We start from the raw sequence: 22,941 nt of genomic DNA on the forward strand, positions 1-22,941 counted from the left end.
GGTTTAATGTATGACAGCCACGTTGCATCTCCAAACAGAAAGATTTTGATGTTAGCTTAGAAATAATACGGTTTTAAAATAAAGGTGCTTGGATTTATTTTAATTTTATTTTTTATTCTTTGAGCTGTCAAATTTTATTCACATCAGAGATGGCTTAACAGTGTCCTTCATTATTATGTTTATTTTTTAAACAAGACTTGCAAGCTGTCTCAAGTTCTAGGCTCTGAGATTTTGAAAACAGCGTCAGATATTCCAGTTTTGTGGTTAATGACAAGAGCCATTGGTGTTGTGGTGGGGAGTTGAGGATAAAGGCCTGTATCTGTTCCTCCTTTGGAACTCCAGCCAGAGTCTGAGCGACCTGGAGGTGACCGTGATGGGGCAGTGTCTGAAACAGCCATGCCCTCAGCTTCAGAGGGATGTGAAATTATTATTTTGCATTATCTTCCCTTTATCGCTTCCCAGATTTCATTGTATTATCCATCAGACTTTGTTCCATGTGGTTTATCTTCCTCTGGAGCAAATGGAATGATACTAATTTATGAGCGATGGAAGGGTTTAGTGTGTGATTTGTAACACATGTTGGTTCTCTGCAGATTGATGGCCCTTTCTAAATTATGACTGTTGCGTTATTGGACAGAATTATTAAGATCTGTCTTGTTCCAGTTTGAAAACATTCTCCAACTTTTTCTTGGGTTTTTTGCAATAGCTCCAAGTAGGAAGGGAGCAGTGGAGGGATTGTTTCAAACACAGTACAGTGGGAGTTTCTGTAAGATATCAGACCATTTGTCCATCATTGTTGATAGTCTGTCTCTAGTGGTAACCAGTATCAGATGATTCAGAGAAAGACAATGACATTGTTAATAATACATTTGACCAACCTTGCACTGCTGTATATGGGCAGAAGGCAAATTCCTTCCTAATGCTTGCAGTGATTTGCTAATCCCCTGGAGCATAATAATTGCATTAATTTTATCACATGAATATGTAAGCATGCTAGTGACTATCATAGGAGGAGGACACTATTCCGTGAAATGTCAAAATGGTCAGAGTAAATCTTTGACAAGGATGGAGTTTTCTGTTAAAAACTAGTTGTTTAAAAAACATGCAGGAAGTATACGCTATTCTTACTCTTCTTTTTATAGCTGTTGTCATGAAACACTGCTCGGGTTTCTGAACAACTCTACAGGTATCATTGCTTTTTAATATAATGCTTTATTTTTTGTCTTTTTTACTGGGAGATGTAATGTAAGTATAGTATTTTGTTATTGCTTGTATTGCAATGGCAAGCCCAGGGAATTGCTTGAGGATATGTGGAGGTTTTCATTCTTGGATTATCAATTTGAAGTGAGTGTAGGTTGGTGCTGATCAAAAGTTGTTACCATCTGCTTGCTGTTTGGTAGACTGCATAATGAGTTTCTGAATCTCATCTTTTTCCACTGATGTCAGACTGTATCACAGAAAAGTATCTTTGTAGGCGTTTAATTAACCCCCTTACTAGCTGTTTCTGACAAGAATTAACTCATTTTGTACTACAGCCAGGCTTGAGGTGTCTTCTTGACCTTGTAGCTTCTGCTCTTTTCAAGACTTCACCAGTAGAGTTCTGTTGCGTGCTTGAGCATCTCCTTCATTGTTTAGAGAAGCATTTAAGCACAGGCCTGACTTTGCATAGCCCATAGACTTCAGACATACAGAGTTAAATATGTGCATAAATTCTTTTCTGGTTTGGGGACATAGTGCTCAGTGCTTTCCAGAGTTAAGCCCAAGGTTTACAATGCTGTCAGTAACCCCAGTTTTGGGCCTTGAAGAGCTTACTATTAAGTAGGTGCTATGGGCTGCAGGGAGATGTGAGCCACTTCAGCACATCTACTCTGGTAAATTCTGTTGAGAACTCTGGTGGACGTGGGGGCTGCCGGCTAACTTTCCAGATCAGAACTTTCTTGAAGTCCAAGGAATTAGAAATATAGTGCAGGAAATGGTGGCCTTGCTCTGTTCCTGCCATCTGAGAGGCTGGTGATCACAACAAATGTAGGAAGGACGGTGTGCCTGACGCTGCTACTTGTTTAGATGAGCTGCCCTCTTTATAAATCCTTTGAACAAAGTCAGGTTTCTTGTTGAGTTCTCCATTAGAGAATTGCAAAGAATCCTCAGGGTTCTTTCATAGCTGTAAGAATCCCAAGCTTGTGGGGTACAGACTGTACCTTTCCCAAAAACTACTGCTTACTGCAGTCTCCGTCCGTTCATCCAAATCTCCAAATCTTTACAGGAAAAACTCCGTTGGAGGAGGAAGTTTGGCCTTTTTGCATCTTTTCTTTGCTTTGTGGAACGTCCAAGGTAGGGTGTGACCAGGTAGCTTGTCCGTGCACGACCAAATGTTCGTTCTTTTTCCACCACGTCAAGAAAAGCTCAATTCTTCACTGTGAACATAAACCAAGATTACATACTGTGCCTTCTGTGCTTACATATACTCTATGCAGAGTTTTCACCTAGGAGCAAGGGGCTGCTGCTTAGGTGGGCTTGCTTGTGTTCTGTCCCAGACTTAATGTGTTGCCTCTACTAAAGGCTACGCTGCAGGGGTATGCGAGGCCCTGAATGCGCTCTGGTCAATTAGGTCTGTAAAGCATTATTTATTACTATTATTTTTTTTTTCAAAGTGGGTCAAGCCGTTTTGGCATTTCAGGCGTTGATTCCTGGTTCAATTGCAGGCCTTGGTCACTATGGCAACTGCAGAAAGCGTTCGTCATGGTTGTGCTTTGGGTCGGATTCAAACTTCAGGGACTGAGCAGGAGCAGCGAGAGGTTTGAGGGGCTCAGGGCAGGGGGAGGCGAGTGGGACGGAGTCGCGGGCTTGTGTTTTATCGTGCCTGTCCTTGTCGCGGTAGAGCTGAGAGACTGAATTAACAGACTTTTCATGTCCTTCATTGTGTGCCCACCCGTGGAGTCCTTCATGTGAGAAATACTCAGCAGTGCCCAGTCACCACATAGCATGAGGTGGGTTCAGACCTGAGTTTGATCAGCCCTCTGCCACTGCCTTAAGGGAGGGCCTAAGAAGGCGCCCCCGAAGCTGCCTTTTTTTCCCTATCTCTGCCAAGGTGATAATCCATACACAATATCTATGTATGGATTTAGCTTTTCAAGCACGCCAGAGGTGCAAAGTGACCGTAAAAGGAACTTGGAGGCCAGAGTCTGCCTGCGATTGTGCTAGGCAGAGCTGGCACCGAAACGTGTGGCTGCAGTGGTGTGAACTGAGCCCGGACAAAACATATACATGCTGGCATTAAGCTAGTTAGTGCTGATGCTGTTCCTGTGTAGCTGCAGCAGTGTGGGATGCTCAGCTGTGGCTGAAAAACCCACCTGAGGAGCTTTGTGAGATCTTGGGTGATTAGCTTGAGTTGGCCGCTGTAGCTGCCCGCTGCTTAGCGGTGGCTGTGCTAGGTGTGTTAAGCCACGTTTGGAGGATGTGCGTGCTCAGAGTGTGAAAAATGAGACTTTATCTTCATGCCTGTGCAAGTGAGTGTACGTTGGAGCTAGTGTTACTGTATTTATTGCAAAATTTATCTCATTTCTCATTTGATTATGATTTGACTACTGAACTTTTTAGTGGGTTTAATCTGAGTTTCGTATGCACATGGTGCAGCTATACCCTGGTTTTGAACTGGTTGTTTTGTGCTTTACTTTAGAAGCAGTAGAAACACCTTCGTAACTGTAACCTGAAAGCAAGCAGAACCTTGACTGAATTTGACTTGGTTTTTATAGAGTTGCTTGAAGCTGAAACTCAAAGCGAAACTTGTGAGTGTGAACTCGCATGAACTGAAAATGAGAAGGAGTTTGTGCATGACAAATTCTGGTTTTGTAGAGCTGCAGAAGAAAAACGAGTACGTCTGTTTAAACAAATTCAGTGCAATGATACGTGACTCGGGAACATTGGCTTCAAATTCTTGCCTCGTATTTCTGGGGACCTCTCACATAAACTAGTTTATGTTGAATCAAGCGTGCTGGGGGCAAGATTTAGGAAATCTGAGGTAATGCCAGATAAGCAATAACACAGCATGAGCAGGAGCAACACAGCCTCAGAATTTAGAGTTCTTAACCATAGGTAATGGCAATTCAAAACCATTTCCATCTCTGGAAGCATTGCTGATGAACTTCAAGTCTTGGTACTATTTGCATAGCATCTCCTGTATGTGCACATAGTTACTGATTGCAGTTGGTACGTTAGATGCAGCTATGCTGGGCTGTGAAAAAAGCATCTATGTCTTCAGTTTAGCAGGAGGACAGAAAAAGTGAAATACTTGCTTTAACTGGATTAGCCAAAAGTGTGAAGAAACCAGATACTTTTGTACATGTCAATAAACTAAAAAAAAACCCTGATAATTTGACTTTGTGATATACCTGAAGTGTTGCAGGCAGTGCTGCTGGGAGAATGGTCCAGATCATCTTTGCTCAGTCTTTTGTTTTATTTCAAACATGATTTGGAGGGATTTAAGCTTGAATATTGCTGCAGTTGTGCTGTACGTGTAGTCAGTATTCAGTATTCCTGTGTCTTGAAAAAACAAGCTAAGGGGGGGAATTACACTGCTGGTCTTCACGCTGGAGCCAACTTTGGGTTTAGGCGGTGTTTGAACAAGCAGCTTTTTATTATTCAATATCTATATGATTCCCAGTCTATTGAGCAGAAATAGGTAACAGAGCAGAGTCTGTAATTTAATCGGTCTTCTACTCGCAGAACACTTTGCAGACCTGTTTTCTCTAGACTATTCATTATCTATATGAACTTCCACGCTTTATGTTCTTGAAAATACCTTCTCAGGGTTTTCTGCAAAGTGCCATGCTTCTTGCATGCTACACGCCAATTGCAGTCTTGTTGTATGTAAGTGTGACATTTGATTCTGTTAATGTTTGCATAAGCCACTTTGTTGTGTGCTTTCTGCAAATTGTTTAGGGAAAGTTTCATCACTTCTCTGTTAGCACAAGCAGCGAGCAAATAAAGGATAATTTATAAGACCAGTTCATCCAGTATTAAACCAAACCAAACTAAACCTGATTAACTACTGGAGGAGTGTATTACATTATGTACTTGTATCTGCTAACTAACATTTGTCAAATGGTTTTGGCATCTTCAGAGGTAAGAGGCGGACATGATTTTTATTTGAGAATTAATGAAACCTCAAACATATATTCAACTTTTCTTTTTTTTTCAGAAAAAAATGATCCATTTTATCTACCTCGCTGTACAGCCCACTGTGAGAAGCAAACTTCGGTTTGCTATATATGTAATTGGGCTTAAATTACAGCCCTTCAGAGTTTGATTGTACTAGCTTCTTTAACTCAGTCCCTTACAGCTGTAATTCCCTCATCCTTTTTCTACTGCCTGCTCTTCTGTCGCTCAGATGTGGCCTGCTTTCTAATGCTCAGAAGATAACAGGGTACCGTAACAACTCAGTGTGGCAGAATTAGCACAAAGTTCATCCTTGGATCAGCCCAGGTTCCACTGGTACCTGCAGGCTGCAGAGTTGAAAGGTACCAGCTGCAAAGGCCTCGGAGATGTTTGGGCCAGTCATAAAGAGATTTGTCTGCCGAAGGAAATGAGTTATGTAGGGGAAAATGGATGTAGCATGTGGAATTTTGAAGAGTCTGGCAGGAAGAGGAGGCATCAAAAGAGAAGGAACAGTGAGGAAATCTGAGTTTTCCTGTTCTGTATAAATATACTTGTAACTGGCTTTCTGTTTGAGGCGTTAGGGCACTTGCTAAAGGTATGGGATGAGAAGTTCCATTCCCCTAAATGTTTCATAATTTCTGTAAAACTCTGAAAGGTCTTGCTTTTCCCCATTATGAAAGGGGAACTTTTTTTTTTTTTTTTTTTTTTAAATTCATGAGAGCTTTTATGTTACACTGAAACATTTTCATGCCCTACTCTAACTGGTGTGGGCAAGGATGATTTGGTACAGGAAATCATGACTGCGTTGTATGTCGTCACAAACCCCCTCCCAGCACCCCATCGTTTTTGATGATCTTAAACGGAGTGTTTACTGGAAGATATGATTCCATTTTTGTGCATCCTGTTGAGAGTAGTTACACTTGCTGAAATAAAATAAAGGAGGGACAGAGTGGGACTGTATCAAGAACACACTGACATCTCCTTCATTCCTGAGTGCAAGTTTAGGTTTTCTAAGCTCAGATCATCATTTTAAACTCTCAGAGTCGACAGGAGAGAATGAGTTCATTCTCAGCATTCATCTGTGGTCAGATGAATCGAAGAGTGGGTGGAGAAAAACACTGGCAGGTCGTTGTAGTTCCCTCTGCCACTGATAAATGATAAGTGTCTGCAGCCTAATTTTACTGGGGACATAAGTCTTAAGTGTGGCGTTGAGTGCATTGCTTTGGGAAGCCAGATTTGTCCGCTGTGCTAGTGGAGAAATCTGTGGGTAATGCTCCAGCTCAAGGCATGGGTGCAGTTGCTTTCTGTTGGAGCTGAAGATTATTAACCCTGCTCTTTCTGTCTTTCTTTCTGCAGTACTGCCAGTAACTCAAACCGCAGCACGCCTGCCTGCTCCCCGATCCTGCGCAAACGCTCCCGGTCCCCGACACCGCAGGACTCCCAAGGAGACACCATGGTGGAAAAAGGCTCGGACCACTCCTCGGACAAATCCCCTTCCACGCCAGAGCAGGGTGTTCAGCGTAGCTGTTCCTCTCAGTCAGGCCGCAGTGGGGCCAAGAACTCCAAGGTGAGGAGCGAGCAAACAACTTGGGCCAAGATGTGCACGTGTCCCCAGTTCTAAACTCCCTAACGTGGTACACTGGCTTTGTCCTGTGCCTTTTTTTTCTCTGGCTAACTTTCCTCCTTCTTCCCCCATCATATTTCTGAAAATTCTCCTAACTGGGAGCCCTTTGCGTCGGTCAGACTTCAGCACAATCTATCTATCAGCGAGCTGAGTCTAAGAGTTGCTGATGGCTTGTACTGCAGTTGCATAACAGCTTATGTAGGGTAACTTTTTTGCAGTCAAGGCCGTGTTTCCTTGGGAGGCTTTGTGCTTTTCAGAAAGGCCTTGAAAATCAGCTGTTGCAATTACATTTTATCATCTGGATCATGAAGGGTCACGGAACAAATGAAGGTTGCTCTGTGCGGACAGCTTGAGAAGGGCCCCTGCATTTCTCCAGTCCTGTCTAAGCCCTGTCTTGAGATGAGGTTCAAGTTGCACAGAGTCTGTTTGCCATTCCTCTGCACGTTACCTCCTCTCGGTGCAGCATTATGGCTGTTTCAGCCAGGGTAGATGATATTTTCCCTAGAAAGGTATTGTCTCGTTTGACTGTATTAGAAACAGCCTTGACTTTGCTGTACTGAGAAAGGGTTTCAGGTTTGGCGACTCTTGATTTTCTGTGAATAGTGGGACCTGGTGAAACACACGAGGAGCCAAACATAAACTAGATTATAACCCCATTGTCAGTGGTGTATTATAAGATAGTTAGCTGTCAGGAGCACTTGTGTTTTTCTGGATTTTGGAAGTGAAGTATTTCGGCCTGAATAACTTCATGGTGTCACAGGCATAACTGATGGCTTGTGTGAAATGAGTTGTTAGATCTTTGCCCCATTTGTTGCTGGGTTGTGTCATGCACACGAGAAGTCTTCATCGACTCCCCTTTGTCAGCAGAGGAAACTGGATTCACTGGGCTGAACTGATCTCTTGCCGCTAAGGGGGGGAGTGCCTAAGTTCAAAGAGAGGCGAAGGGTTTTTTTCAAGATGAAGCATTTGGGACCTGTCAGTTCTGAGGTTGCCCTTGAGGTCAGACTTGCTTCCTGTGCACACAGTACCCTGCAAGCCCTGCCCCAGGGCGTGGGACTGGATGCAGCCTCCTGCCATACGGTGCCAGCAGCCTGTCCCCAAAAGGAGGGGGAGCAGGGGGGAGGCAGGCAGGGTGCAGGACGCACCGTGGCTATAGCCACGCTGGGGATGCTGTCAGGGAGGTGGCCGCCCTGGTGAGGGGGAATTACCAAGATGAGTTGCACTGCCCTGGCCCACCAAAAGGCCGTGGGAGTGTGTTTTTTACTCACATGGTGACTACTAAAGCTTGACTTTAATTCATGGAGCTTTTCACAAGGAAGGAGGGGGGAGGGTTTATAATGCTTTCTTTTGGGTTTGCGGGTTTTCCTTCTCTTGATTTGCGAGGTAATTTTTCTTCTTTCCTTAATTTCTCTCTTTTCATTCCTGCATGCTTACTCTCCGATTAAGTCACACAAGCGCCTCTCCAAAGTAAGCCTTCTTTTTTCTCTCCTGTCCCCTACTGTAGAATTGTCTCATCACTCAGAAACCCTCCCTGTGGTACTGAGTGGTGACCCCAGTAAAAGGCATTCTCCTGGTGCAGCTGCGAGAATGTCAGCAAGAGCTCAGCCCGATGCCTGTAGCCGAGAAGCTGGTTTCACTTAGATCACTGGGATCTCATTAATATTTGCTCACATGGTGTGAGAACTGGCCTGTTCGTCACACTCCTTCAATTACTTCCAACTAATTTTAGCCTTTGTTTTAAGGTTTGCTTTCCCTATCCCTTGAAGTTTGCTGCTGTCTTTGCCAGGGAGAAATCTGCTGGCTTTGGTAGGCTGAACAGTGCCATAATCCCTTCTCCTTCCTCTCTTCCTGCTTTATGCCTTTCAGAAACAAGAGTTGATCTCCATAACTTCTTGCCTACTTTTTACGATGGAATAGTAGTTTCCTGGCCAGTGATCTCAGCATACTGCCCTTGCACGCTTTCCCGTGTGATGTAAATATTAAAGATCAGTGATTTCAAATGAACCCAGCTTAAACCTGTTAGAACAGACCTGTCCCAAATGAATTGTGAGAATTCATGGGCTCGCTCTGAAAGGTAATAAGATCCTTCTGTGGGGGCTTGGATTGGAGATAAGCTCATTTGAGATTTGATCTCACATCTCTATGCTGCCCTCAGAAGAGTGTAAAAAACAGAAATGCAAATGGGATGCTTATTGGACAGAGTGCCAGGCTGTTGGCATTTCCACATGTACACAGAAACCAGAATGGCTTGGATGGCTTCATAATCCACAAAATCAATGCCTTGGCCTTTCCCCAGTTGATGCCTTAGATTTCATTCTAGGCAAGTTCTCAGAGAGCAGTGAAGTCTACAGTTCTGGCTTACTGTTTATCCTTGGTCGTAATGCCTCTTGTAACCAGCCTGACCTTGCTTGATTGCTGGTGTCTGCTGGAAGCTTCTTTACATCTTTTTTAGACAGATTGTCTTGTGCTTGGTGACTGTAGCTTGGATGACTATGAAGGAGGACTGTGGGACTGATGTCTCAGGTGAGGTGTGAAAGAAGTTCTATGGAAAATGCAGGTCTGGAGTAGCAGAGAGCCCTGGAAGGATTGCTGGTGAGTAGAAGTGTATGGGTCAGGACAGGTCGTGGTAAGCTGGAGGTGCTTTGCCTAAGCTATGGAGAGATTTGTTAGGAGAGGAACTGGTGGGAAGAACATCAGTAGAGAGAGATGTATGTGGAAAATGTATACATAGTGGTACTGTGATGTGCTTGCAGCCAGCCCCTTGCTTTTCTCAGAGGAAAAAAACCTAACCACTTTAAGATGATTAGAGAAACAAGAGGGACGTGGACCTTGGATGAGTTCCAGAGCAAGGAAGCCGATGTACAGAGGGAAGGGGATCCGGGCATGACCTCCCCCAGCCTGCGCCCAAGCTTCCTGCCCTGCTCACCCACCCTCTGTGCACAGGGTGAACCCGAAGTGGTGCGAAAGCTGAATCTCCTCTGTGCTCCACAAGGTGACTTTCTCTGGTACAAGTGAGGAATCTCAGGCGTAATAAACCCCCTGATACTCCCCACACAGATGATGATGATGATGGTATCTGTTCAAGACAGGGAGAGGTTAGGAACAAAGAACTTAAGGACAAAGATTTAAAAATCTCCTTTCTCAGCCTCCTCTCCTCTCCCCACCCGTCTTCTGCAAGAAGAAGGGTCTATTTCCCAACCTGTCTCACGAATGAAATGAAACAGCTTGAGCCCATGAGTTTGATGCTGTGTTTATACAATTTCTGACAGATCTGCTTAAAGTCCCTTGCCCTCTTTTGTCTGTTGTGTTAATTGTTGTGCTGCAGTGGTGCCATCAGAGGGAGTGCTTCACCAGGAGTTTTTAAGCACTGGATTACATCTGTAGGAAATCTTTCCTGGAGTTTGCTTTTCCATGCTGTCCACCAGTGTGCCATGGACCAAACCACCTATAGGCCTGCGTCAGCCGTAGGCTTTCACTGGCGAACACTGCTGCTTCTGGAACAGCTTTCTGAACTCAGAAAAAAACCCTTTTTGCTAGTAACCAACAATGAAATACATATTTTTAACTCATTTTCCTTGGCCAAGGATAAAAGTGATTTCCTCTCCGTTGCAAATCCTTCAGATTCTTCCCACTGTCTCTAGCTCATAATGAATACTTGAGGATAAAGATCAGGTATCAGGTTAAGGGAAAACAAGACTTTTGATGTAGGCCCTGGAGACTGTAGAACAGTTTAGGTCGGAAGGGATCTCAGAAGGTCTCTGTAGAGTCCAAGCCCCTGCAAGGCTGATGTGGTTAGATCAGGTTGGTCTGAAGTCTTGGCCAGCCACATTTTCCAAGCCTCTAAGACTGAAGATCCCACAGCCTTGTTGGGCCCCTGCTCCAGTGCTTAACCACTCTTGTTGTGAACACGCTGTTTCCTTCTACCCAAATAGAATTTCCCTTACTGCAGCTTATGACTGTTGCACCTTGTCCATTCAGCGTGCGATTATGAGAAAAGTTTGGCTGTATCTTCTCTTTCACCCTTCTCACTGCGTGGTATAATCTCCCTTTAGGTAGTAGGTCATGAAATTCTGGCCGTTTTGGACCAGGGTGAGGGATATGGGAATAAATTTCATCAGTTTCTTTGAGTTATTTGGCCATGGGCATTTAGATGCCAGGTTAGTAGTATAGATCTTTGGAAGTACACAGGTCAGGAGAAAGGGCTCCGGAATCTGTTCCGAGTTCTGCCCTCACCCCAGATCTGTGCCTCTGTTTCCCCAGTTGTAAAATGGACTTAGGGATACTTCTAGAGCTCTATGGCATGTCATGCACTTGATGAAAGGTTTCCATTCCCCTGGAAGCAACAGTATGTAGGGGTGAGTTGCGATCCTGCTCCCAGTACTACCGCAAGGTGGGAACTTCTGTTGGCATCAAGTTATCAGGCTGAACTTCCAGTGTGTGACCCACTGCTTCCCATCTGCACTGAAAAGCTGTAATCTTCCATAGCAGTATATGCAAATATGAGATCATTAACCCATGAAGATTTAGAGGCCATGCTGTACGAATTAAGGGCTCACAGGAAATTCCCCATTTTTCGCCTTCCTCGGGTTCTAAATTCTTCCTGGTTACAGCCACTATGTAACTACGAACGCTGGTGTCTGCTCCTATAGCATCATCGCTGCAAATCAGTAACATCTTTTCCACTTCTGTGTGCAAATTCATACCTGTTACTTATTTTTTTTTTTCTCTTTTCTGTTCTAATGCTTATGGTTTCTTTTTCCAGTATGACAGACTTAACCTGCTCAAAGTAAGAATATGTTTTTCCTCTTTCTTTCTCTTTCCCCTACATTATACCGTCTCTTGATTTTCACAGTTTGCATCCCCCTATATTCTGACTCTCAGTGAGTTAAAAAAGAAAAAAGTTAAATATAATTGAAGATAGATTTAAGGACTCGGGTAGTCTCCTTCTCTGGGGACTTCCTGTTGTCTGTTCTACCTACAAAACAGGAGTTGGGGGAAGGAATCAGCTCATGTTTAGAAAACTTGGTGGAGGCAAAAGATGAGGCTTGGATGTCAGTATAATTGTGTGAATCAGGAGTTTAAGAAAGGAGAAGCTGCAGAGCTCCTTCGTAGAGGAGCAGCAGTTTGGGGAAATTGAAGTGTGAGGGGGGGAAAAAATAGTTACTGCAATTAATGCAGCAGAGGGGAATGAAATCCTGTTGCAGTGTGCTGACACCACAACACGTGCACCCTGATTTAGAAGACACAGTGACAGCAGTGCCTCTGTTTTGCCTATGCCAATTATAGTTTGATTATGAATTTTTTTTTTTTTCCTCAGGAATTTCTGAGTTATGCCTTTTGCTCATTAAGGCAGACAGATGGCAAAACAAATCTGCAGGAAAACTCACTCCATCTTAGAGCATGTGCTCCTAAGGACAAGGTGGTGTTGCATGGATTAATTCCCCTGAATTTTTTTAGTATAGGCTGAATTGCATAAGGCCTTTTTCCATGTCCTACGTGCAGAGAAGGATGACTTCAGCCAGACCCTTTATGAATGGAGGGTATGGCCAAGTATGGAAAAGTGTAGGCAGTAACAGGAAATTTCTCTGGTTAGTTGATGAGCCATACTGTGTATTCAGTCCTTCAGTTCATATCCTTTCCCCAGGATTTGGGGAAAGGCGTTATGTGTGTTCCTCTCTTTAATGTCAAACTTTAGGATTTTGGCCTGTGGCGTGTACTGCGTTACTGTAGGGGGTTTTCACCAGTGCAGCAAAATGCAGAAATGCCCAAGGTTGCAAGGGATCCTTTAGAACTGTTGGCTCTGTGACTGAGATCCTCATGCCAGGAAGGTTGTCTACTGGAGTGGCATGTAGGGAGCATAGGAAGCTGAAAGAAGGGGGTCTGGGAGCAGAACAGTGTAAGCAACCCCGAGTCTTCATAGAAATCTCTGGTCCAATCTGATCTACTTAACACTTTGCTCTTACTTTCCATGGGTAAATGTCCTGTACGTCCTTGGTCCTGTTGTGGGCTATCCCGGCGTGGGTAGCTTCTGTGTTTCTGTGAATATGAACTTAACTCCCTGAGTGAAACTTCCACAGGCTGTTACAAGTTGGAGAACAGTATGTTTTCCTTCATATTCCAGACTGGGTGTATAAAACTGTGAAAAATACTCCCAGTCCAAGGTCAGAAACAAGATGATTTCAAAGAAAGAAATGCAGTGAAATATTGCTTCTGTCCTTGTCTATTAGGCTTAACTCCCCCAAGTGTCATGTAGATGTGCCATTGCTGGTGGGGAGAGGGGGACGGGCACAGCTCTGTGGCTGCTGGCAATGGGCACCTTAGCTGACCACCCTTAGTGGTGCAAGGCTACAGTGCCCCCAGGCTTCGTGGTCCTGAGGCAAATCCACCCTAAAATGGGGGATGCCTATACTTTCTGTCAGTTCTGCTCAGTGTCCTGACATTGGAAAGTCAGCCTGACTGGAGTGGGAGTGTGAAGCTTATTCCTTCCTCTCTGCAGATAAATCTCACCTCCAGCTGAAAATTGCCAAGTGTGACTTTCCAGGCTGAGCTAGCTTTTTCATACGCTCCAATGTGACATGTGGCCTGTCCTCTCAAACCATCTGAAATGCCATGATAAGGACAAAAAAAAAAAAAATCACATGTGCAGATGAGGAAAAACACTGTGCACTGAAATTCTGGAGAAATTTTTTTTTTTTTTTCTGAGCTTCTCTAGTGATTTTCTTTAGCAGTTTTCCTGACTCTGTTAAGATTCTCCCGTTTAAAATTTAAAATACTATCAACAGTTTTGCCTGATGGCTTTTGTGAGTAAAAGTGTGTCCCTGCCTCCCGATAGTTCTTCGAGGGCTCATTTGCACAGGGTGCGTTCAACACAATGTGATTTTTGCAACCTAGCCAGCAGACGTGGAAGAACGAAGCCTCTGACAGAAATGGCTGGCGATGGTTCTGATCAGCTCCTCTGTTGCTAGTGGGCGCTGCTGTTCTGCAAAAATGATGACAGCACGCGCGTGTGAGTTTGTGTGTGTGTGCGTGCATGTGGACATGCACACATTAGCCTGAATTGTTTCCTATTACGGACTCGTGCTTCTGGATTTGTTCTTTGTTCCTGTAACTGGAAAGAACTGTGTTAGAGCACACTATGAAATCCACTGAAATCTTCCGTTTAATCCCACTTTCACTTCACTAAATATATACAAACCAGATTGGACCTAGTTTCTCTGTCCGTCTTTCTTTTTGATCTTAAGATCTCTGTGCTAACTAATGCTTCTCTTTTATTTTGTCCTTACAGAAAAGCCAGAGTTGGTATAATGTAAGTACTCCAGTTTCTCTTGTCCCTGGGTGACTGTGGGCTGGGCACCTGGGTGGGGGGAAGGTGCAAAGGGGCTTTGCAGTGGCACTGGGGCATACTGACCATTTCCAAAAAGAGGAGGTGGAAATGGCTCAGAACTGGCAAAGGAGGACTGACATCCTGAGGGAAAGGATGCCAGAGGCAGAGAACAGAAGCTTTGTCTTTTCAGTCACTCTTCTGATGATCTCCCCGTCCTGTACCTTCCAGTTTCCCAGCAGAGTCGGTCTTGATGTGGTGACAAACAGAGCTGCCACTGTGCAAACCCTTTGCATCTCTCAGGGTGGTATGGGGCGAGAGAGGAATTATTTTCTATTGACCTCACAGAAACACAAACCATCTTTTGCTTCTGCCTTGATCTTATTTTCATTCCGCAAGCACTAGTGGCAGTAGTTTTGGTACAACGCTGGTGGTGTGCAGATTTCCACAATCGGTGTTACTTTGGCACGGTTGAACCCTCACCCCTCGAGCGCTCTGAAGTAGATTGTAGGCAGATGCAGCAGCCATTCTGTGTTCAGCAGCAGTTCCTACGGTAGAACCAGTGTGGTCAGATGGGACGGAGGAATGAGAGGCAGATTTACCCTAGTTGCTGTGTATAATCAGCGCTAGGATGGTAGCAAGGACAGGAAAAGACACGATCCCAGAAGCAGAGAGAAGCATAGAGGCTGTGGCATTAAGAATGAAGTAGAAACCATGGTAGGCCAAACTGTTGGGAGAAGTAGCAGATAAAGGAACGTGGAGTGAGGCAGTTTGGGCACATGCACAGCCAGGCTGCTGCAAAAATGTGAGTCTGCGGCCACGGGTAAAGGCGACTTGCTGTTATGCAAGAGCTGCTTCTGACGGTAGCTGCTGAGATCCATACCCCGCTGCGTGATGCTTTGCTGTGGTCTGCTCGTGTGGGTCTCTTGTGTTTTCATGTCCTCTCTATCTTATCTTTCTGTTCTCTTGTTTTTCCTCCATGTATTTTCAGCATGAGAGACAGTACATCCGGAGAGTAAGCACTGGCTGCATTTTTTGTGGTTTCTTTCCCCCCACCCGCCCCATTATTTTCCTTTAGAAAACAAAACCAAACTAAACAGTATTCTCGTTAGTAGGGACATTTTGGCCAGATAAAAGCAGCAATGTGGAAATAATGGATGGGCCACAAACTCCAGGAAGGCAGTCAATCCTACTTGGCAGTACTATTACCACTAAAAGTTTGCTAATGCATCTCCTTAATATAGTTTCTCTTCTTTGCCAACTCCTTCCAGGCAGGATTTTTCTGGCATTTGGACCATTTTGATTACTCTGTTCCTTTTCCTGCTGAGAGCAGCTCTAGAAATGAATCTGTGGAGGCCACCCCTTCATGAAGCCTTGTGATTTCCTGTACTCACTTTCCCCCACTTTCATTTTACATAAACTTCACTATGCTCAGAGCAAACACCCTCCACATTGTTCTTTGTGCCAGTTCAGCAGCCCCGGGTGCCAGGCACTGTACAAACATAAACCAAAAATACAGTCCTCGCCTCAAAGAGCACACGGTCCTCAAAGATCCCCAGAGCATCGGTGGTCAGAATGCCAGTTTGCTAAGATGACTTCAGTTTTTGCTGCTTTTAACTGGTCTTTTTGTCCTTGTAGCACTGTATCCCTCTCTGCTAGTTGGAAGCCTTCTTTTTTCCTCTCTTGGATTCTTTTTCCTTTACTTTTTCCTTAAGATGCTACCAAGTTCTCTCGCCTTATATGTTCTCCTTTTGATCTTACCAGTGCTTTTGGGATTGACATCCCTACCAGACTGAGAAGTCAGAGAAAAGGGGTGAACCAAGGTCATGGATTGGTTTGGCAGACCTGTCCTTTCTTGGTCTTGGTGTGCTTTCTCTGTTTCGTTTTCCAGAGGACAAATGCAAACTGGTCCAGGGGCACTGTGAGATTCAGAACGGAACACCAGTTTGAGAATAAATATACTCAACCTTACAGGGCTTGCTTTGTGTTCATGTCCTCCTGGTGGAAGAGCAGGCCGTCACTGGGCTGACGGAGTTCTCTAGCAGTGGAAAGAAGAAGTCCTTCTTCTTCACCAAAACAGGAGGTGTTTCTCATGCCTTTAGTGAGGAACCACAGATGTGGTGGGGACTCTAGTTTAGAAGAACTGTTATTCTTATGCAGTAAAACTCAGTTTGCTGGTCAGCTGTGGTTTAGGCCCCACCCATCTGTGCTTAGCCATCAGGATGCAGTTTGTGCATGTCTGCTTTGGACTCGTATGTCTGCATGTTGAATTATTGTTAATTCATTTATTATTTAAAAAATAATTTCAAACAATATTTTTTAAAAAAAAAAAAAAAACAGACCTCAAACCCAACCTTTTTTCCATAATTTTTTTTTATTGAAGCAGAGCTGCAACTTACTCTGTAGACCTGATGCGCATAGAGAGGTGGGAAATTTGTATTTCACTTCCCTGATGACAGTAAGGAGGAGGTCGCTCTGGCTGTGAGGTGGCAGGAGCTCCACAAGTTGTTAGAAGGAATTTATCACCCAGCAGACCTCATTAAAATTAGAGATTAACTGGAGATATTTTCCCATCAATGGCAAAAGCTGTCTCCTTTGCTCTCCTCTGTGGACTTGGGGTGAAGGCCCCATTTCCGAGCATGGAGGAGCTCTCGGTTTTTGTGTCTTGAGGTCAGTGTACAGTTGAGGCACTGACCCTAGCAAGTCTGCCTTGTTTTTTTCTGCCTACTTCTCTCTCAGTTGGACTGTCGATCCTTCTACTTCCCTGACTGTTCCTAAATTAGGGTGTATGACTCCAATTTTCTGCAGCATTTCTAGCTGCCACTTTATAGCAAGTCTTGCTTCTGTAAATTGTCTCCAATAGTCCCTGTGCTGGTACACACCAGGCATCAGGAGAATCTACAGAGCATACTCCTGGAAAAGAACATGAGATGGTCTTGAAAAGTTAGAGCAAATGCAGTTGACACCAGGGAAGAGGTGAGATTTATATCTGTCCACGAGGTTTTCATTTTACTCTTTAGATCCCAAGGCCCTACTCTGTACTCCTCTCCTTTGTGTTTATCTATACACATTCCTTTCACCTGCCTTCTCTTTTGCAACCATGCTTGAAATTTTTTTCTTCCTACAGCGTCTCCCTATAGCTGACCTGAACCAGACTGTCTCCACCTATGTGCAGGCTAGCCCCAGAGTGGTTAGTGGGGCAAAAAAATTACAATGAAAAGACACTAATTGTCTTTTGCAGGTATTCTTAAGTACTACTAGAAACATTTGCTGTCCTGAAAAGATCAACAAGAGCACAGTTCTACTCACTTGTCTTTGGGAGAGCAAAGTTTGCACTGAGGGTTGCACGGAGTGGGACAGGAGCCCTGCACCTGCAGTTCTGCAAACAAATGCTGTTCACACAGGACAGCTTTCAGTTTGGCTTGCAAGATGTGAAAGACTCAAAAATAAATCTGGTCAAATGCAAGTAGACAGCCGTGTAAAGGAGAGAACCCTCGGTTTTCCTTTGGGAAAGCCGTGGCAAAAGCCTGTGCGCTAGGAGTTAGGAAGAGGCTGAGAATCCGTGGTGGGCTGTGATGCTGCAAAGGGCCTTTCGTGGTGGAGACCTCCGAGCAGTGCTTGCAGCTTCTTAAGAACAACCTCAGGCGATCCCAAGACTGAACACCGTAAAAAATCAGCCTTTGCTGGTCTCAGTGGGCTGTCTTTTTTTTTTCTTGCAGTACCCTCTTGGAGACTTTGTAGATACCAGAGTGGAGGGGGAAACCCAGCTGTTGCAAAGAGTAAAATGTTCCCTGTAAAGACAAGAGAGAGAAATTATGCATCATTTTAAGGAAAACATCAGAAACAGCTTTCCAATGGGTAGCAGCCGGAGTCTGACTCAGCAACAGCAAACATGTAAACAAGGTTTATTGCAAAAATCCAGGCCTGATGATGAGTTAGCAAGGTGTGGAACAAACAGTCTTTTTCTCTGTAAATCAGTGCAATCGTCTTTTAAGTTCCATTAACCATTTTGTGAAACTTTTCCTGGAGCGATGTTAACTCATTGTCTTTCAGGTATTTTTCCTCCCTTCAGATTTTCCATGGGTTTAGGTGTATGGATTACCAGGCCTGGCACAGTTACCGTGGTGTGGGGGCACTATGTTAGAAGTGAGCTTTTGCTGCAAGCTCATGTGATGATGAACTATCAGCCCCCAAATGTCCAGTTACTACTTTGAAGCTTCTTCCTTTACTGTTCATTCACTTTAAAAGGAGAAAAGAAAAAAAAAAAAAAAAAAGAGGAAAAAAGCCTGAGAGACCAGACCGGGTTTGGAAGAAATGCTGCGGGACAGGTGGCCAGTTCCTTTGCTGGCATCAATCAGCATAGCGGTCCTGCTGTCAGTGGGGTCTAAACTCTCCCACACAGGCAGGGAATGTTCTTTTCCAATAGTTTCTCTGTTCTGTCCAGAAGCAATGTCAATCTTCCCTGAAGATTTAAGAGCAAGTCCATCAGTCGTGCAAATGGGATGAGATTTTCCTCTCCCTTTGCCTCTCTCCATCTCTCCCCCTCACCTGTTTTCTGTGACATGTGCTGTACAAGACCATACCTGTCTCAGTTCTTGTGTTGTCAGACTTCCCTGTCCTGTCCCATCCCCCAACAACAGTCCCTTCAAATTTGCTGTTGGAGGATTTATTTGTGTATTATCAGGGAGATCTTTCCCTGGGGAGTCACCCTTTTCTCCCCATGTCCAACTCCAAGCCTCTTCTCTCCACCCTGCGCGGTGCCATCCTGTCCCATCGCTCTCTGTTTGCAGTAGAGTTAATGTTTGCTGTCTCCACCTCCTGGTTAGCTCTTCCGATCACTTGTGCCATTCATCTCTGCAAAGAGAGGTGGGTGGGTGTGTAGACAGAAGCATCCTGGTGGGGTTTTTTTTGGAAGTAATCCCATAAGCAGTTTCCAGCAAAGAGAGCCATTCAGTAAAGCCGTGCAGTTACCTCACAGAGGCCTGTAATCCTGATTCTTTGTCCTTCCCAGGCTACAGAAATTTTCTTGTTCCCTCGTCTTGGCAGGTTGGATGTGCTGCTTCCTTCTGACAGGGCTGAACGGAGGGACCTGTGTGCTGTCTAGCACCAGCAGTGCTTCTGAGGCGCATCTGAGCAGACAGAGTGCTCCTCAGCTCTTCCTCTCAGTGAGCAAGCTGCAGTCACTGGCCCTGGAATTGAACCAGTGGCTTTGCAGAGGCTTGGTTTGTTGCTGTTTTTTTTTTTTCTGTTTTCATTTTTGAGATCTCTGTGCCCAGTTTGGTAGGAAGAATTGAGGCTTTTAGTTTAGTAAACTTATTTTCATGGGCTCGGCATCATAGCTGAGCAGCACTGGTGTGGTGGGGACGTTTACCTGTGCATTTCTGCACTTGAGTAGAGAGGTGGAGAGGCCGGGACCCAGAGCGGAGGGATGTGGGGAGTTCCAGTGCTCCAACCAGTCTTGTTGGGCACCTGCAGGGAGTTTATGTGCCAGAGCCTGAAGGCAGCCCTTTCCCTTCACTTCCAAAGTGACCTGACTAATGAATGAAACCTAGAAAGACCTGTGCTTTTTGGGGGAGGCCCAGAGATACGTACAGGAGTAGCGGAGCCCTTAAGATTACGGACTGTGTGGGTCTCATCCCTTACGGTCTGTGATTTCTCATAGCTATATTCTTCGAACTGGTCTCTCCTTACTCCCCTTGCGCCTCCCCCAGCACACTCTGTCCAGCAACTTTCCATTACAGGAAACATCTGTGGGGAGGCAGGGCTGAGCCTGGGTTACTGCAGGGCATTGGCCGACAGAATTACCCAGCTACAGTAACTTAAAGCATGTGCGAGTCATTTTGGTATCTTCCCCACCCGCTCCTTCCATGAGAAACGTTAACAAAGGCTGAAGCTGCCTTTCAGAACAGAGAGGGACTAGAGAGGAGAGCCTGAGGCAGGCACTGAAGGAATAAGAATAACTTTTTCTGGTTTGAAAGGGGAAAAAAACCCAAGCAGCTGAAGTCTCTGAGCCGTTTATGGTTCTGTTCATTCCTGGAAACCGCAGCTAGATCTGTGAATTACGGCTGGTCCAGTGGGGTCCTGGCGGTCGGAGCTGCCCCACTTGGGAGCTCTGGCAGTCCTGGGTGTCGGGCCACAGCTGGGAGTTGCAGATGCCTTGCACAGACTTGCCTGGGACTGCTCAGGCTGTCGGCACTTTTGCGGTGCTTTAAGGGATGCCCGCAGCAAGAAGCTGGTGAGACTGGAGCAGAAGAGCACAAAGGTTGCCCGCCTGCACGCTTACCCTAATGAGCCACTTTGTCAAAGTCCTCTGGAGGGCAAATCCTCTCTCAGATCCACAGAGGCTGCTAGGGCAGATGACCTGAATGTGAGCAGGGAAGTAGGGGAAGGCATGTAAACTCCTGCCAAGCTGCTTGTATCTCTTTCGACTTTGAATCTAAACAAGAAGCGGTGACAGCAGGAACAGGAAAAGCAGAGTTTGTCTGCGAACGCGGGGAGCTGTGCGGAGGGAACGCTATGGATTCCGTGCTGGAGTGTGGGGCTCTCTGGGCTCCTGTGCTGGATCAAGAACTGCCACGCCTGCTGTGGGACCTGGAGAGGCTTGACTCACCGCAAGAAAACATCAGCCACGGATCAGATGAAATTCCAGCTGTGAGTGTCTCTAAACAGAACTGTTTGTCGCTCTAACAGAAGTTCTGGTGCTAAGCAGAAGCGTCTGTGGTAGTACAGGTTTGAGACAGGTCAGAACATCCCTTATCGCGGGGAAGGGAGGGAAGTACCCTTCCACATGGAAACTCTTCTGCTGAGTTGGGTTGCTGTGATGCATTGAACCCAAAGCACAGAGCTGATTATCATCTCTGTTCCCCCTCCTTTCCCATCATGTCTCCTCGTCCCAGGAAATCCTGGGCTTGGGCTCTTGCTGGAGCCCATCTCTGACCAGGATCTTTTCCAGATGTTCAGGCTAGAAGTTTGGTAAGTAAAATTCATATTTCTGTCATGTGCTGGTGAGCAGATTTTATTCAGAAGAAAGATACTTTCCTTTGGGCCTGCAGGACTGGATCAAATATCTGAAGTGCTGAGTTGATGTTAAAAAATGTTATTTTCAGTTCATTGAATGGGTGCGAGGAAGAGGGAATGCTTGGGGGGGGGGGGGGGGCAGGGGGTTGTCTGTGTTTCCTTCTTCAATTTGACAGCATTTGATGGTTTTGTAAGGCTAATGCTAAATAAACTTCATCTTCCTCCCACCCCTGTGACCCCACCAACACCACTCTCAGAGAAGCTACCTTCTAGAATCACTTGGATTTTGGGGCCCTTTGTGGGAGGCTCTGAGGTGTGCCCACCTTTCTGCTCTTGGAGATCTGTCTTGCGCAGTGAAAGTGATAGGAGAGGGTTGTTGAGAGGAAATGGGGATAGGAAAGGAAGAGGTTGTACCTCAGGTTGTTTTGCCTTCCCTGCATTTGTGGGAGAAAGAACATGATAGATCAGATGGGAGATACGGGGCTCCTGAACTTGCACCTGCCTCTGTTTTGGTTAACTGCCTTCAAAAGATGTTCTGGCTCTTGGCAGCGGTGGTCAGCAGGGGCATGGTGTGCAAGAGGTGGTCTAACATGGACAGGATCACACGATAGCTCAGTGAATGTCAGAGAGAAGCCAGCTCCTGGTTTCCCTCCAGCCAACAGCTCCGTTTTCTCTGAGGCCTTCCATGAGGCCAGGTGTCTGCAGATGAGCACAAACCATGGGTGAGTCCCTGCGAGAGCCGCTCGGAGGCCCGCAGCGGTTGTTTCGCACCGTACCAGCGGGTAGCTGTGTGTTCACTGTCTGCCAGGTGGAACACTTGATGGGGAGAGGAACGGGGATGACTGCATTATTTCTGAGCATTATTGAGGACAGTGATGGTTCCAGTTCCTCTGGCAGGGCTGCAGCTGGACTGTTTTCCAGGGTTGCTCTGTGCTTCCTGGAGGCGCCAGGGATTGGCGGCTGACTGATGCATTGCACACAGAGCATGTGTCACACCATGTACAGTCTAGGATTGCAGGAAAAGAGATTCCTCCTGCAGCCACAGCTTCCATGCGATTCTGTTTTGCTGCCTAGCAGATATGGGTATAGCCCTTCTACTCTGTACTTGCTCTTCCAAGTCAGGTTCTCCTCTTCTTCTCACTTAATGCACTAAATCCCAAATCCTCCCGTCTGTGTGTCTGCTGTGATGGGAGCTCCTAGCCTCATGCTTTGTAAGTGCATCTGATCCCCCTTCTCCTTACCAAGGTGTTCCTGTTTTCCCACTCCGTTTCTCTGTACTCATGCCTGCCCCTCTCTTTAACAGGCGCTCTGTTATTTGCAGGTGTTGAGTCCAACATACAAACAACGGAATGAAGATTTCAGGAAACTCTTCAAACAGCTTCCTGACACGGAGCGCCTCATCGTAGGTAAGGCCAGCCCCTTGTTGCACTGCTCTGGCCCACGGTCTGGGGAGGAAATCAGCACACGTGCATGCAGCGTTTTCTTCTTCAGATTGATTTCCACCAAGGAAAGAGCCCATTGTGCCTTTCTTGTGCACAGACGGAACTCCTCCTCACCATTTTTTATGGGTTTCATTCATTTTGCTTCAGGGAGAGCAACGCTGATTTGTGTTGGCTACAGCTCTGTTCTCTCATGGTTTGAGGGGTGTGTTTTCCTCCACAGTGCTCCCCCGAACCTGACAGTGTGTTAGTGTTTGAGCTCTTTCCTCGTTTGGTCAGGGTTGCGTGTCTCAACATGCATGCCACTGAGCTTCCCTTTTTTCTACCATCCCCAGTGCTCCCTGCTCACACATGACTGCCCTTCCCGGGTCCATCTCGACTTTGGC

General features: G+C 45.6%; 1 protein-coding gene across 24 annotated transcripts in view; it reads left to right on the forward strand.

Annotated features, from left to right (window-relative positions):
• The window catches only part of GRAMD1B (GRAM domain containing 1B), a 94,697-nt gene that overhangs the window by 57,021 nt on the left and 14,735 nt on the right, over positions 1 to 22,941 (forward strand). For 9 of the 24 annotated variants that reach the window (XM_074927263.1, XM_074927277.1, XM_074927270.1 and 6 more), the window contains 6 exons: positions 6,511 to 6,721; positions 8,225 to 8,245; positions 11,541 to 11,564; positions 14,064 to 14,084; positions 15,091 to 15,114; positions 22,438 to 22,522. In XM_074927263.1, coding sequence (XP_074783364.1) covers positions 6,511 to 6,721; positions 8,225 to 8,245; positions 11,541 to 11,564; positions 14,064 to 14,084; positions 15,091 to 15,114; positions 22,438 to 22,522 — 386 coding nt within the window. The other 15 variants (XM_074927262.1, XM_074927265.1, XM_074927268.1 and 12 more) reach the window with 12 other exon arrangements.

The sequence above is a fragment of the Athene noctua genome, chromosome 26, assembly GCF_965140245.1.
Source record: "Athene noctua chromosome 26, bAthNoc1.hap1.1, whole genome shotgun sequence".
Lineage (NCBI taxonomy): Eukaryota > Metazoa > Chordata > Aves > Strigiformes > Strigidae > Athene > Athene noctua.